The sequence below is a fragment of the Vitis riparia genome, chromosome 17, assembly GCF_004353265.1.
Source record: "Vitis riparia cultivar Riparia Gloire de Montpellier isolate 1030 chromosome 17, EGFV_Vit.rip_1.0, whole genome shotgun sequence".
Lineage (NCBI taxonomy): Eukaryota > Viridiplantae > Streptophyta > Magnoliopsida > Vitales > Vitaceae > Vitis > Vitis riparia.
The window spans coordinates 1662545-1676825 of record NC_048447.1 but is presented as its reverse complement, the minus strand read 5'-3'; the positions used below and the strand labels follow the sequence as shown (position 1 = coordinate 1676825).

General features: G+C 36.0%; 1 protein-coding gene across 3 annotated transcripts; it reads right to left on the bottom strand.

Moving 5' to 3' along the window:
- Positions 1-357: 357 nt before the first annotated feature.
- Positions 358-12599, bottom strand: LOC117904850. 3 transcript variants are annotated; one of them, XM_034817638.1, is made up of 6 exons: positions 12111-12599; positions 10593-10642; positions 10167-10254; positions 9344-9460; positions 8192-8311; positions 358-696 (listed from the first exon to the last, which is right to left on the bottom strand). In XM_034817638.1, exons 1-5 carry the CDS (start codon positions 12555-12557, stop codon positions 8261-8263), a joined length of 753 nt encoding a protein of 250 aa, XP_034673529.1. In that variant the 5' UTR covers positions 12558-12599; the 3' UTR covers positions 358-696; positions 8192-8260. The 3 variants fall into 3 exon arrangements, with proteins under 3 accessions (XP_034673529.1, XP_034673531.1, XP_034673530.1); XM_034817639.1 differs by lacking the exon at positions 358-696 and adding an exon at positions 1104-1462; XM_034817640.1 differs by lacking the exon at positions 8192-8311.
- Between the last annotated feature and the right edge of the window lie 1682 nt (positions 12600-14281).

Here is a 14281-nt window from a genome sequence, read left to right as displayed (position 1 = left end):
AATAAATTTGTTTATTACCTAAGACAAAAAAAAAAATTTGAAATTGAGAATAAAATTAACTATTTTGACTTAATACTAAAATTCATTTTTAACTTTAAATTGTGTTATTAAATTATTTTATTAAACATGTCTAATTTACTTGATAACTTAAATTAAGTTATTAATTCACTTTTAAGTCATTAAGTTGATTTACAAAACACCTTTTCCAATTAAAATTTTATTTCTTGAGCCATCCCAAAGGCATTTTGTTGCAACGCCAATGATAAGGTACCATTTTGATTTCAACCAAAAATAAATGAATGTAAATATAAATATAAATATAAATATAACATAAATAAATAAATAGAAGAAAGGAGATTGCCCAATCAACAATATTGTTGATACAGGAATAAATTTAAATAACATTTTAAAGGAAAACGATTGAAATAACAAAAAAAATTGAACCAGATCATTAAGCTACGTAACAAGAACAAACACAGGACACAGGCTGTCCCTGTGACTCATATGACAATGTCTATGCATGATTTTGTTTTTACAATAAAAAGAAACAACCGAGTATGCTCAGAAACAGAGAAAATATAGCTATATACAGAGCAAAGGGATTGAATGGTTACCAAGAAAATCCTCCAAAGAGTGAATTATGTCCTCTCTTCACACAAGATAACAGAACTGGAATTAGCCGACCCATACATCGACCTGAAAGATGCACCAAAAGAAGTAATCAGCTGGTTTGGGCATTGGCCGATCTACTTTCTACTGCCTGGAAATACTTTCTTTACAAAAAATAGGCATTGGGTAAAGTTTTAAGAAATCAATGTTGAAGATTTAGATAATCACTCGAAGTGATTTTTGTAATAGCACTTGGTAAATGCTTCAAAAAAAAAAAAAAAAAAAAAAATCAGTTTTGGTTTTGTAGTATTTTGTTACCAAAAACACTTTTTTTTTTTCTTTTAATTCATATTCAAACACTAAGTGATTCATCATCATAAAGGTATTTTGAAGTGCTACCAACAAACAAAATGGACAGAGCACTTCTATGAAAGTCACTCCCAAATGGATCCTTGGTCAAAACTAGACAAGTTAAGAAAAAAGGGAGTTGCACATAGGTCAACAATAAGTTCATTCAAAAGATTATAACAATGGCAATAACACAAGTCTTTTGAAGAACAATACGAGGTTTCAAGCTCGTCAACTTGAAAGGAAAATACATTATGACAATTATATTGAAAGCAAATTTACTAGCCTATACAAAGACCAAAGAAATTGTCAACAAATGAAAGCATAGTTGTGAAAGGCGCGCGCGACGCCTCTTCACGAAGGCGCTGCGTAGGTGCACAAGGCTCTCGCCTCTGGCAAGGCGCTACGCGGTCGCCTGACTCGCCTCTGGCTAGGGTACACCCTCCTTCTCCTCCTCTTCTCAGCACTTTTATGAAAGTCACTACCAAATGGATCCTTGGTCAAACTAGACAAGTTAGGAAAAAAGGGAGTTGCACATAAGTCAACAATTATTTTGAAAGCATATTTACTAGTCTATACAAATACCAAAAAAATTGTCAACAAATGAAAGCATTGTTGTGAAAGGCGTGCGCGACGCCCCTTCACGAAGGCACCGCGTAGGTGCACAAGGCTCTTGCCTCTGGCAAGGCGCTACGCGATCACCTAACTCGCCTCCGACTAGGTACACCCTCCTTCTCCTCCTCCTTCTCTTCTTCAGTCGTTGTCAGGTTGTAGAGGACTGGGGCTGAGAAGCCCTAATTTTTTATTTTTTTTTTTCTGGGTCCAAAACGACCTCGTTTTGGCCCTTTTATTTTAAAAGGAATAGGCCAAAACGACGTCGTTTTGGAGCCTATTCCTTTTTTTAAAAAAAAAAAAAAATAGGTCAAAACGGCGTCATTTTGGAGCCTAATCCTTCAAAAATAAAAACAGGCCAAAACGACGCCATTTTGGCCCTGTTTTCCCTCCCAACCCCCTTTTTCTAGTATTTTTGAACCCGATACCACTTCCAATCATGCCCTAGCCTCAACTATGCAGCGGAGAAGTGAAGAAGAAGAAGAAGATGAGGAAAAATAGAGGAAAAATAGTCGCATGCCTTCCAGGACCTCATCATGTTAATTAAATTGAAGTTTTGGATGATATTTGATGATTTATGTGTTTAGGACAAATAAATGATTGTTAAATTTGATTATATTATATAAAAATATATATGTAAATTAGGGTGCGCCTCACTTCACTAAAGCCCGTGCCTTAGGTGCTCCTTGGTACACCTTGAGCCTTTTAAAACTATGAATGAAAGATATATTTTTATGAATATGGATGATAGAGACAAGTGGCAGCCACCTTTAAAAGTTTATGAGAGGCTCAAAGGAATGGGCTCCAAGGCCCAAACTTTAATTTGGCACTCTCTAGATGATAATGGGCTTAATTGGGATCTTATATAAATCAATATGGGTTCAGCTTAAGTTATGGGCTTAGTCAATGGTTAAAGTTACCGTTTTCGGTCATTATTGCTGTCATTTTCCAAGAGTCTTTAATGTGGTAGTAATCAGTCCAAGTTTGTCATTTTCAAGTTGCATTTATTGTGTCTAGTTCCAAGGAGTTATAAGTCCCCAGAAATGTCTTATATAGTAGTTGATTAGTCTTTTGGAAGGAATCAATCAATGAATGAATTTTCAGCAACCAGTTTTTCCTTTGTGAGATGCAAAGAGTACTTGGGTGTGAAGCCTAGGTTTCTAGGAGTGATTCCTAAGGTCATTTCAATTATACTCTCCTTTCATTTTATTTCCTATACTGCATCAATTTTTGGTATCAGAGCGAGGGCGATATCATGGCTATACGATCTGGAAGGAGTTTTAGAGGAAGATTAACCGATAGCCAGCATGATGAAATGATAATTCGGATGGTGGATCAGCTTGATAGCTCCACATTCGGCTAAGTAATGTCAAGACACAAATAACTCAGCCCACTAATGAGTCATCACATGTTGAGCAAAGGGAAACATCTCAGGCTAACAACCCAGAAAATGCGGAGGAGCAAGAGGCAATTCAAGCACCACAATACCCTATGTCTGAATGGGCGAGAGGATTATTCGAAAGAAGACATGAAGTGTGTGACACCGCTGGAGATATCACAAAGAAAGTGAGAATGGAGGTTCCTGATTTTGAAGGAAAGGTAGATGCTACTCAATTTGTTGATTGGTTGGCTGCAATTGAAGAGTACTTCAATTGGTATGACATGATGGATGATCAAAGAGTGAGGTTCACTAAAATGAAACTGGTGGGCTTATCAAAAGTTTGGTGGACAGGTTTTGAAGGAGACATTAGAAGGATGGGGCTACCACCAATCAGCACATGGCAAGAGATGAAGGTTAAGCTTCAGGAGAAATGCATGCCTACAAATTACTATGATAAGCTATGTGACCAGCTCATTAATTTGAGGCAGAACAACATGTCTGTTGCTGAGTATATGCAAACGTTTGATGAGTTAAAAACAAGGAATCAAATAGTAGAACACCCTCAACAAACACTTGCAAGATTCAAAGCTGGACTAAGGTATGAAATCAAGCGGGAGTTGCTGCGTCAACCATTATACAGCTTGGAACATGCCTTTCAAGTTGCATTAGACATGGAGGAATACATGGGACATTCATTCCATAGGAAGCCAGGAGCTATGACCATGGAATCTACCCAAAAGAAGCTCCACGACACAAGTCAAAGTATGAAGCCAGGCTCATCTCATCCATTTAATCCACCTACAGGGTTTAAGTCATCTTCTTCTCAAGTGGTTGATCCTTAAGGTAAGGGTATCAAATGTTTCAAGTGTCAACAACCTGACCACATGGCATACAATTGTCCAAAGAAGAACTTGCATATTGGGCTGGAACATGAAGAGGACCTAGAACCAGAAAGGTTTTAATTCATTTGACTATGGAGTCTATGATCCTACTGACTTGGATGACGAAGAAGTTGACATTTCTCTAGCTTCTGTTGTGAGACGTATTCTTGCAGCCCCTAAAGTTGAGGAAGAAGATCGGCGCCGAACTTCTATTTTTCAAATGTTAGTCCGATGTGGGAATCAAGCTCAAAAACTCATCATTGACAGTGGCAGCTGTATGAATGTTGTTTCAGCCTCCATGGTAGAGCGTCTTAAACTTCCAGTTGAACCACACCCACAACCATACAAGGTAGCATGGATAAATAACACGTCTATTCCAGTAAATCAACATTGTCTTGTTTCTCTCTCTTGTGGTGTTTATAGTGATTCTATTTGGTGTGATGTGATCCCTATGAAAGTAGCACATATCATTCTTGGTCGTCCTTGGGTTTATGATTGAGATGTGCATCCTTGTGGGAAAGAGAACACATATAGCTTCATGTTTAAGAACCAAAAAGTTGTGTTGAAACCAATGACTGCTGCTGAAATGGGAAAATATCGGATTCAAAAGTCAACAAAATCTGTTGAAGGCATGAAGAGTTCTCTTCATATTCTTATTAAGAAGAAGTTTCAACATGAAAGCAAGGAAAATGGGGTTATATATGTTGTAATAATGAAAGAAGTTGGCATGAAAGATGCTGGCAGCATTTCTTCTATACCTAAGAAGGCCGTTGAACTGCTCAACGACTTCTCGGATATAGCTCCAGCAGATCTGCCTAGGAGTTGCCCCCACTCCGCAACATTCAACATTCCATAGACTTTATGTCGGTATCTCAATTACCTAATCTTCCAGCTTTTCGTATGAATCCAATTGAGTATGCAGAGCTGAAAAGACAAGTGGGGGAGCTGCTGTCCAAAGGATTTATTCGCGAAAGTCTAAGTCCTTGTGTTGTCCCCGCCTTACTAACCCCTAAAAAAGATGGCAGCTGGCGCATGTGTGTAGACAATCGCGTAATCAACAAGATAGCTATCAAATATCGTTTCCCATTCCTCGGCTTGATGATATGTTGGATATGATGGCTGGTTCTTGCATCTTTTCAAAGATAGATCTGAAGAGTGGGTATCATCAAATACGGTTAAGGCCCGGGGATGAGTGGAAGACTACTTTTAAAACAAAGGATGGTCTCAATGAGTGGCTGGTTATGCCTTTTGGCCTCTCCAATGCTCCTAGAACATCCATGCACTTCATGAATCAAGTGTTTCAACCATTTATTGGCAAGTTTTTTTAGTTGTTTACTTTGATAATATTTTAATCTACAACAAGACTGAGGAAGATCATGTGTTCCATTTATGACAAGTTATGAGAATCCTTCGACAAGAGAAGCTCTACATAAATCACGAAAAAAAATGTTCCTTCATGACCTCAGCTATTGTGTTCCTGGGTTTTGTTGTTTCAGCCAAAGGGTTAGAAGTAAACCCTGATAAGGTGAAAGCCATCTTAGAATGGCCAATTCCTAGCACATTGCAGGAGCTACGAAGTTTTCATGGGCTGTCCACATTTTATTGATGCTTCATCATAAGTTTCAGCACTATTATGGCTCCTATCACTGATTGTATGAAGAAAAACCAGTTTGTTTGGACCAAGGCAGCAACAAAGGCTTTTGAAGAAGTAAAGAAGAGGCTAACTGAAACACCTGTTCTACAACTTCCCAATTTTTCAAAAGTATTTGAAGAAGCTTGCGATGCATCAAATGTGGGAATTGGAGGTATGCTCAGTCAAGAAGGGCATCCTATTGCATTTTTCAGCGAAAAATTGAATGAAGAAAAGCAAAAGTATTCAATCTATGATAAAGAATTCTATGCTGTGGTTCAAACTTTGCGCTATTGGCGTCATTTTCTCCTTCCACAGGAGTTTGTTTGATATTTTGATCATGAAGCTCTCAAGTATGTTAACTCTCAAAAGAAGCTTAACCATTGTCATGGGAAGTGGGTCTCTTTCTTACAAGAATACTCCTTTGTTATTTGACATAAATCTGGTGTTGAGAACAAGGCAGCTGATGCTCTTAGTCGAGTGGTGTATATTCTTTCTTCTATGGCTATACAGGTTGTGGGATTTCATTTGTTGAAGCGGGATTATAATTATTGCAAGGATTTCAGCATTATATATGATGCCTTAGCAGCAGGGATTGCAGGAGCATATCAAAATTTTTTGTTGCATGATGGATACCCTCTTCAAAGGGACCTGCCTTTGCTTACCTGACACATCACTTCAAGAGCAAGTGATATGGGAATTGCATTTTGGAGGAGCAACTGGTCATTTTGGAAGAGATAAAACGATTGCAATGACAGAAGATCGTTTTTATTAGCCAAGTTTAAAAAGAGATATGGCTAAGAATGTTTCTAAATGTCGCACATGCCACTTCCAGTGCCACATGAGCCATGGCAAGACCTAAGCACGGATTTTGTCCTTGGTTTGCCAAAAACTTTCAAGGGACATGACTCCATATTTGTTGTGGTAGATCGTTTCTCTAAAATGGTGCACTTTATCCCATGTTCAAAGACTTTGGATGTTGTCCATGTTGCTAAACTGTTCTTCAAAGAGATTGTCCGACTGCATGGTTTGCCCAAGACTATTGTTTCTGATCAAGATGCAAAGTTTATGAGTTATTTTTGGAGAAGCTTATGGAAGATGCTGAACATAAAGCTGAAATTTTCTTCAGCTTTTCACCCTCAAACTGACGGCCAAACAGAAGTTGTTAACCGAAGTTTAGGTGATCTACTTCACTGCCTAGTTGGAGAACATGTTAGTAATTGGGATCAAATTCTTCCTATGGCTGAGTTTGCATACAACAGTTCAGTAAATAGGTCTACAGGTTGCAGCCCCTTTAAGATCGTGACTGGCTTGCTTCCTAGGAAGCCTATTGATTTAGTTCCTTTACCAATGGAAGCACGACCAAGTGTTGAAGTTGATGCTTTTAGTAAGCATATACATGATCTACATGAGGATGTTCGAAGGAAGATTGCTCTCAGCAATAAGAATTACAAGGCACAAGCTGATTTGAAAAGGAAGTTTGCTGATTTTAAGGAAGGAGATATGGTTATGGTAAGGATAAGGCCTAAAGGATATCCTAAAGGTACATACAAGAAACTTCACTCAAAGAATGCTGGTCCATACAGAGTGCTCAAGAAAATTAGCTCCAATGCTTATGTTCTTGATTTGCTAGAAAATATGGGTATTAGTAACATCTTCAACATTGAGGACCTCACCCTATGTTCTAATCCTAAAGATGTTATAACTAATGGTGGCCCCAATGCTCACTTACCACCAGCTCCTTGTTTAAAGGAGGAAATTGAAGATGTTATTGATCACCAATTTGTTTCAACTAGAGCAGGGGGCTATCAAAAGTATCTTGTCAAATGGAGAGGAAGACCATTTTCAGATTGCACATGGATCACAGATGGGGAATTCCAGCAATTGAATCAAGACCTTTATGAGAGATTTCATGCCTTTAACTCGTCAAGATCGAGTTTTCCTAAGCCGAAGAGAGTTGATAGAGACAAGTGGCAGCCACCTTTAAAAGTTTATGAGAGGCGCAAAGGAATGGGCTCCAAGGCCCAAGCTTTAATCTGGCACTCTCTAGATGGTACTGGGCTTAGTTGGGATCTTATATAAGTCAATATGGGTTCAGCTTAAGTTATGGGCTTAGTTACTGGTGAAAGTTACCATTTTCAGTCATTATTGCTGTCATCTTCCAACAATCTTTAATGTGGTCAGTAATCAGTCCAAGTTTGTCATTTTCAAGTTGCATTTATTGTGTCTAGTTCCGAGTTATAAGTCCCTAGAAAAGTCTTATATAGTAGTTGATTAGTCTTTTGGAAGGAATCAATCAATGAATGAATTTTCAGCAACCAGTTTTTCCTTTGTGAGATGCAAAGAGTACTTGGGTGTGAAGCCTAAGGTTTCTAGGAGTGATTCCTAAGGTCCTTTCAATTATACTCTCCTTTCATTTTATTTCTTGTACGGCATCAATGGAAATACATACTTTGTAGTCTTTTAAAGGCATGTGGGGCTTAGGTTATATGGTTCAATCCAAGTATTGAGTTCATGAACACGTTTTGACATATTTAACATTCACAGATCAAAGTGTAAAGCTTAAAATGAGGATACCTCACATCTTGAGAGCAAGAGAATTGTAATTTAGAATCTAATGATACTTCTGAATTGCAACTACACAAGCTATGATATTATTTCAGGCCCTAGGTGAATAGAAGCAAGCAAATGAAGAAGTAAATTTAGCATGATGTGGAGAGAAAGTCAAACCTGGAAACGACAAAGGGATCCAGAATTAATTCCATTTATTCTCACTTAACTTCAGTTAGATTAAATATCTTAACGTGTACTTGCAGCACCAAGTTTCTCTTGAAGCTTTGCAACCCGAGCCTGCGCAAGAATGAATAGGTGATATACTAATGAAAACCACTCTCTTAAACAACTAAAGATACAAGCTCATTAAAAATCTCCAGCCCCTCACACTTTTCTGAGGCAATGACATTAGAAAGGGGAAAGAAGAAAAGAAAAATGACAAAAGAAATCACCATGTATAAGCTGCCACCAACACACCTACCTAGGCAATAAAGCAGAATGGGGCAAATTTTCCCTAAAAAACATAGTTTAGAAACATGCATAACAAACCAATTTATTTCATTTTTCAAGATCCAATACATGCTTTTGAGGAAAACATTTTCAACAGGATAGAAGGATCAAAATGAATTCCTTTTTAGTAGTGCAACTCAGCCCATTTGGATCCACTTGTGTCAATGAAAAACTAAAATAAATTTAGGATCAATTCACATTTCCCAGCCAAAAACCGACCATTTGGTATATACTGCCACACCGGACAGATTCTTCACATCACACGTCCAAATGATAGCAGCTCACCCTCATTCAGACCATTCCTAAGACCAAAGACAGGCAAAACAACATACACCTCAAGTACCACCTGGAACTGGCCAATGTCATCTGCAAATGAGTGACATTGGCTCCTGATAATATCTCATCAGTAACTGCAAAAAACCCTCCTAAATCCTTTGGTCGCTGCTTTGCTATAACTCTACCCAAACCCTACAACATCATGTGCACAGGAGCCACACTAACAGGCACCAAAAAGGGAAATATTGAAATGCAATAAGGCAGTCACGAGCAGGCCGTCTCTAAAACTTCATTCTTTTGGTTAAATGAATTGAATCCAGATGTAGAATCTTAGAGATCTTCTAGATGGTATGTAAAAAGTTTGGGATGTGACTTTCCTAATGCAAAAAATGCAGCTTCTTTAATTCCTTGTTCTCTCTCTCCCTCAACACATTTTTTAATGCAGAGGAAAATTTTTTAATTAACCAAAAGGAGAAGAGAGGGAGATGAGAGAGGGACAAAACCTAATCAAATTTATTGCAGAATTTAGAAATTGAATAATACCCTGAATGATTTGGAACGACGAATGGAGGGATCGAGCTCTAAACATGTCGAGTATGATTTTTCAGCATCATCAAACTGGTCCATAGCCAAGAAAGCATCTCCCTGACAAATATAAGCCTGCATAGGGATAATTAGAAAAACATCTCAAAGAAACACCATGAACCATAAGATTGTCCAAAGATGTCATAATTTCATCATACAGTACATCAGATGAACAGAAAATTTAAATTTGTCTTACAGGCTACAAAAGTAATGGTGTGTGTATATATATATATATATATAACAAAAAATAAGCACACATCTATTATGGTCAATAAAACAGTTTCTTGAAAAGTTAACAGTTCTATTACCATTGATGAAACTTTTGACCAAACAGAGGCACAATTCAATTTTTGCTTTTTATTCTTGATATATTGTTTGGGCTTGGGGTAAATATGCATATAGCTGAATTGCGAATGAAATATATATAGTTGGGGTAAGTTTTTTTTATGGCCAGATGAAATCAGAATTCAGTGAACACTATTTTAAGAGGAGCAACACAATTTTTTTTTTTTCTTTCAGGCACTCAGTGAACAGTACTAACAGAAAAGTTTATGAACCATGCTTAAAACTACTTCAGTAAGGTACTAGAGCAGGTTCCAACATTTTGAATACAGGGAGTTAACAGTGTCCCAATGATGTTCACATCAGCAATCAAATGAATATTCCTTTTATTAACAAGATTCAAAATCATCAGATTTTGGGCCCATGAATTTTCTCAAAAGAATTTGGCTTCAGTGGCACAAGTCTCTTGACTCATAATTGAAATAACACCATCACTCACCTCAGGATATCGAGGAGCTAATGTCAGAGCTTCATTAGCATCTTCCAGAGCACCAGCATGGTTGCCCATTGCCAACCTTGCAGAAGACCTAAATTGAGCAAAAATCTCATAAACCCTTTTTTCCATGATAGCGCCCATTCAATCACATAGGAGGGTGATATGGAAAAATTTGTAGAATGTCAATGAAATAGTGGAAACTGTGGAAAACGAATTATTTTATAATTCAGAAATTCATGCATGGATAGTATTTCTTTTTATGCAGACTTCCAATTTTCTTTTGGAGAAAACAGGCATCATTATACAATATAATTTACATGCCAGTGCACACACACACACACACGCATGCACATGCATGTACATACATTGCAAACCTGACAAGATAAACATCAGAAGTTCCATTTTGATTCATTTAAAATCATATCAAACCTGACTTTATATATGATATGGATACCTCCGGATGGTTTAAGATCTATAGCCTGCACTAGGAAGAAACATGGCATTGTCAGTGCCCTTTCATGTCTCTTCATCGAACTTAGTTTTGATCATACTACCAACTAAATTATAGCAATTGCTACAAACAGCAATGATATTATCAGAACAGAGTGCACAAATGCCTGTTACTTTGCAAAGAAAACTTTACATGAAATGCCACTGCATCCATCAGAGAACCAATCTCACAAAGAATTTCCTAGAAACAATGTTTTCTATTAAAATAGAATTTCACATTAATGCAGTAAAATTTATAAGATTGATGATCCAAAGCCTATAAATAAGGGTAATTGATGTAAAACAATATCAATGATTGATGATCAATAATATTAAGTTTTTAACATAATTTGTAATTTTCAATGGTGAAACTCCATTACTTTCTTATAGGAGACACCTAAAAGTTTTGAGAAAAACTCTAAGGTCTTCTTATTTATCTTAAATTTTTCTATCTAATATTTTACTTTTCCCAGCTGCTATAATTTTATTCCCGTTCCTCTCCTTAAATTCTAAAAAAATCAAAGTCCTAGCCTACCTTATTTGATTGTAGACAATCATCCTAGGGTTGCTTTTATGAAAAAATTATCCTATAAAAAAATTATCCTTGGGTTGTCGATAGCACTTTTATCAAAAAGGCTTTTATGAAGAATTGGTCAATGTTTGGATATAAACGCATACGCACACACAAAATAAAAAAAAATAAAAACTTCTATTAATGTATACTTACATACATTAAATATATAATTTTGGAATAAGTCCATACCTGATACTAAGTGATTTTCCAGATTTTTAAAAAGTGACTTAGAGCTTGTTTGGCAATGATTCGTTTCTAGCCTTTCTAGCACTTGAAAACAACTCTTTTGATATAAAATTTCAAATGCTAGAAAGGTTAGATGCACTTCCTAGAATCACTAATCAAACGGATTCTAATTTTTTAAGAAATACTGTTGATAGCATTAGAAAGTGCTTCTAACCCCCTTAAAATAACTCATAATAAGATTCCAAAAATGGGTTTGTTTGATAATGGAAAGAAAAATGGTTTTCCATAATAGTTATCATTTTCCAAAAAAACAAAACAAAAAAAAAAGAGAAGTTTTTTTCATTTAGGACGCTGAAAACAGTAATTCTACATTCTCAAATTTCCAAAAACAATTTTTGAAATTTTTGTGTTTGACTTTTGCATTGATTTAAAAAAAAAAAAAAAAACAGCTTTTGTTTCAAAAAACCAAACATGTCCAAAGAGATTTGCCTTCAATTATATCATCATAATGAAAATTAAATAATAGCAGTAATAATAACAATGAACAAAAAATATAGAAGTATTAAACTGCTAAAGATTTTCAGGATTCACTATAGATTTCAATCTTCTACTCTTCCTGAAGCATACCAAATAATTCGAGTATTCATTCCCAAAGAACAGCGTTTTCCAACTGATTCTCGAGAAAAAAACAGCATTACCTGAGAAAGCAAAAGCTCAGCCTCCGAGAAATTATTTTTTTCCAACTCATTCTCAGCTCTCTTCCTCAACGCCAAAGCAGCCAAACTCTCCTGAGCATCGCCGGCGACGAAGCTCATCATAACTTCTGCAGCACGAGCAGCCGTCCCACAGTGTCCGACGATGACGCCGTCTGGAAGCGCCACGAGGTTGGGCCCGGCGCCGCAACGGCCGAGACAGCCGCAAGACTTGACGGCGACGTCGGGGGAAGCTATGCCGGAAAGGGTTTCTAGGGTTTGCAGAGAACCTTGCCTCCGGCAAGTCCGGTTGACGCAAACCCTAAGTTCGATCTCCGCCCTAAGACGACGTCGTTTTGGCGTATACACTCTGGCAATGGAGAGACGGTCGTTTGGTAATGGTAGTAATTGGGAGATAGGGGAAGCGTTGAGAAAGCTCACACCTCCCTTCATTCTCTATCTGCTTCTCTCAGTGTCTACTTTTCCATCAAACGACTTAACATCAAGTGCGTTAGTAGTTTGGGTTATTTCTTTTGACTAAAATGGATGAAATCGTCCACAATCCCTGAAATTAACCATTCTACCTTTTTTCACACTAATAAAAAAATATTGATAGTGAATAAACTTTTTTTTCTTCTAAAAATAACTTCTTCTTTTTTTATATCTAAACACACTTATAAATAATCAAAATATTAAAAGACATTTGTACCAAAAATAAGTTATTCCAATATTTACAAATTTGAGATCTTTTCATCATTTTAATACACTAATCCTTGTATTTTCTATTTTTTTTCTTTTTTACCTTTACCCAAAATATTCTAATTTTAATTTTTATTTAGCAATAATATGGTTATATTAGACATCTCCTTTTTAACAATCTTTTTATATTTTTAATTTTGATTAATTAAAACCATACTAAATGTCTCCTCCATTTTGGAAATTTTTTTATTAATATTTTCATGTTGATGTCCTATAATTAATGATTGTAGAATGACTTTAAGAATGAATTTAAAATTAAGAGTTAGAAAGGTAAACCATAATCCCTTATGAAGAAAGTAATCAAAATCTCACTTCCATAAAATAACTCAACCAAAGGTCATCCTATTACTAGAATAACTTCAGGTACACCTATTACAATTTTGATTGCCCAACAACCAATTTGGTCTCGAGGTCAAGAATAACTAATAACACCAAAAAAATGTAATCAATATAGTCAGAACCACACCCTTAACCAAGTAAATTCACAAGATTTTTTAAATCCACCGGGAGATACACACAAAATACATGTAGAATCATCATTAGGATCATGATATTTGTCAACCATCAATGAACTTATCAAATTAACCAACCAAAGTTAGCTTCAGTCATCATGTATTGAATAGAAGCAAAGGCCTTAGTTAGTAACCCTTAGACGATAATCAAAAGTCATAGCAAACCCTATATAAAAGTGGATATTAATTTTTATGAGAATGAAATTTCTATTCCTGTTTTGAACAATTAATTTAAGCATAGTAAAAAATGAAAAATGAAATAGGTTTTCGAACATGTTGTTAGCTAAAGGTTTTTCCTTTGATTAAATTTTGATGATTATAAAACAAAGTTATGAATTAATGTATTTTTAAGTTCTTTGGTGATTAGTTTTTAAAAGAACTTCAACAAGTCAAGAGCTATGAAAGGTTAATTAAAGCAACATGGAGATTTCACCAAGCTTGAAGGCAACTCTAGGGTATATATTTGTAAGATTGATTGGTGTAGTAGGTTCATATTGAATTTTGTTTCTTCAAAACATCTTAAGTCATCCAAATGTTCTTAAATGTCTTTATAATTTCTCAAATATTGGCTGAAATTTGTTTTAAAGGAAAACTTCTCTTTGAATTGATTAAAAGCGTGTTTAAAAGGTTTTTTGAAAATCATTAGGAGCTCCATAGTTGATTTGTTCTCCTTATTCAAACTTAAAATCAATAATTTTTTAAAATGCAAAGTGGCAAAGGGTATCCATTGACAGTCCAAGTCAATCGACTGAGATAGGTGTGCAATTCATTTGGTAGTAATCATTGGTTGAGATAGGTGTCAATTAGTTTACTAGTTGATCAGTACCTCAATTGGTGAAGGTTGTCCCTTTCCCTATTACCTACTATACCTTGTACTTCAAATAGTTAGTCTATCAATTAATTGTC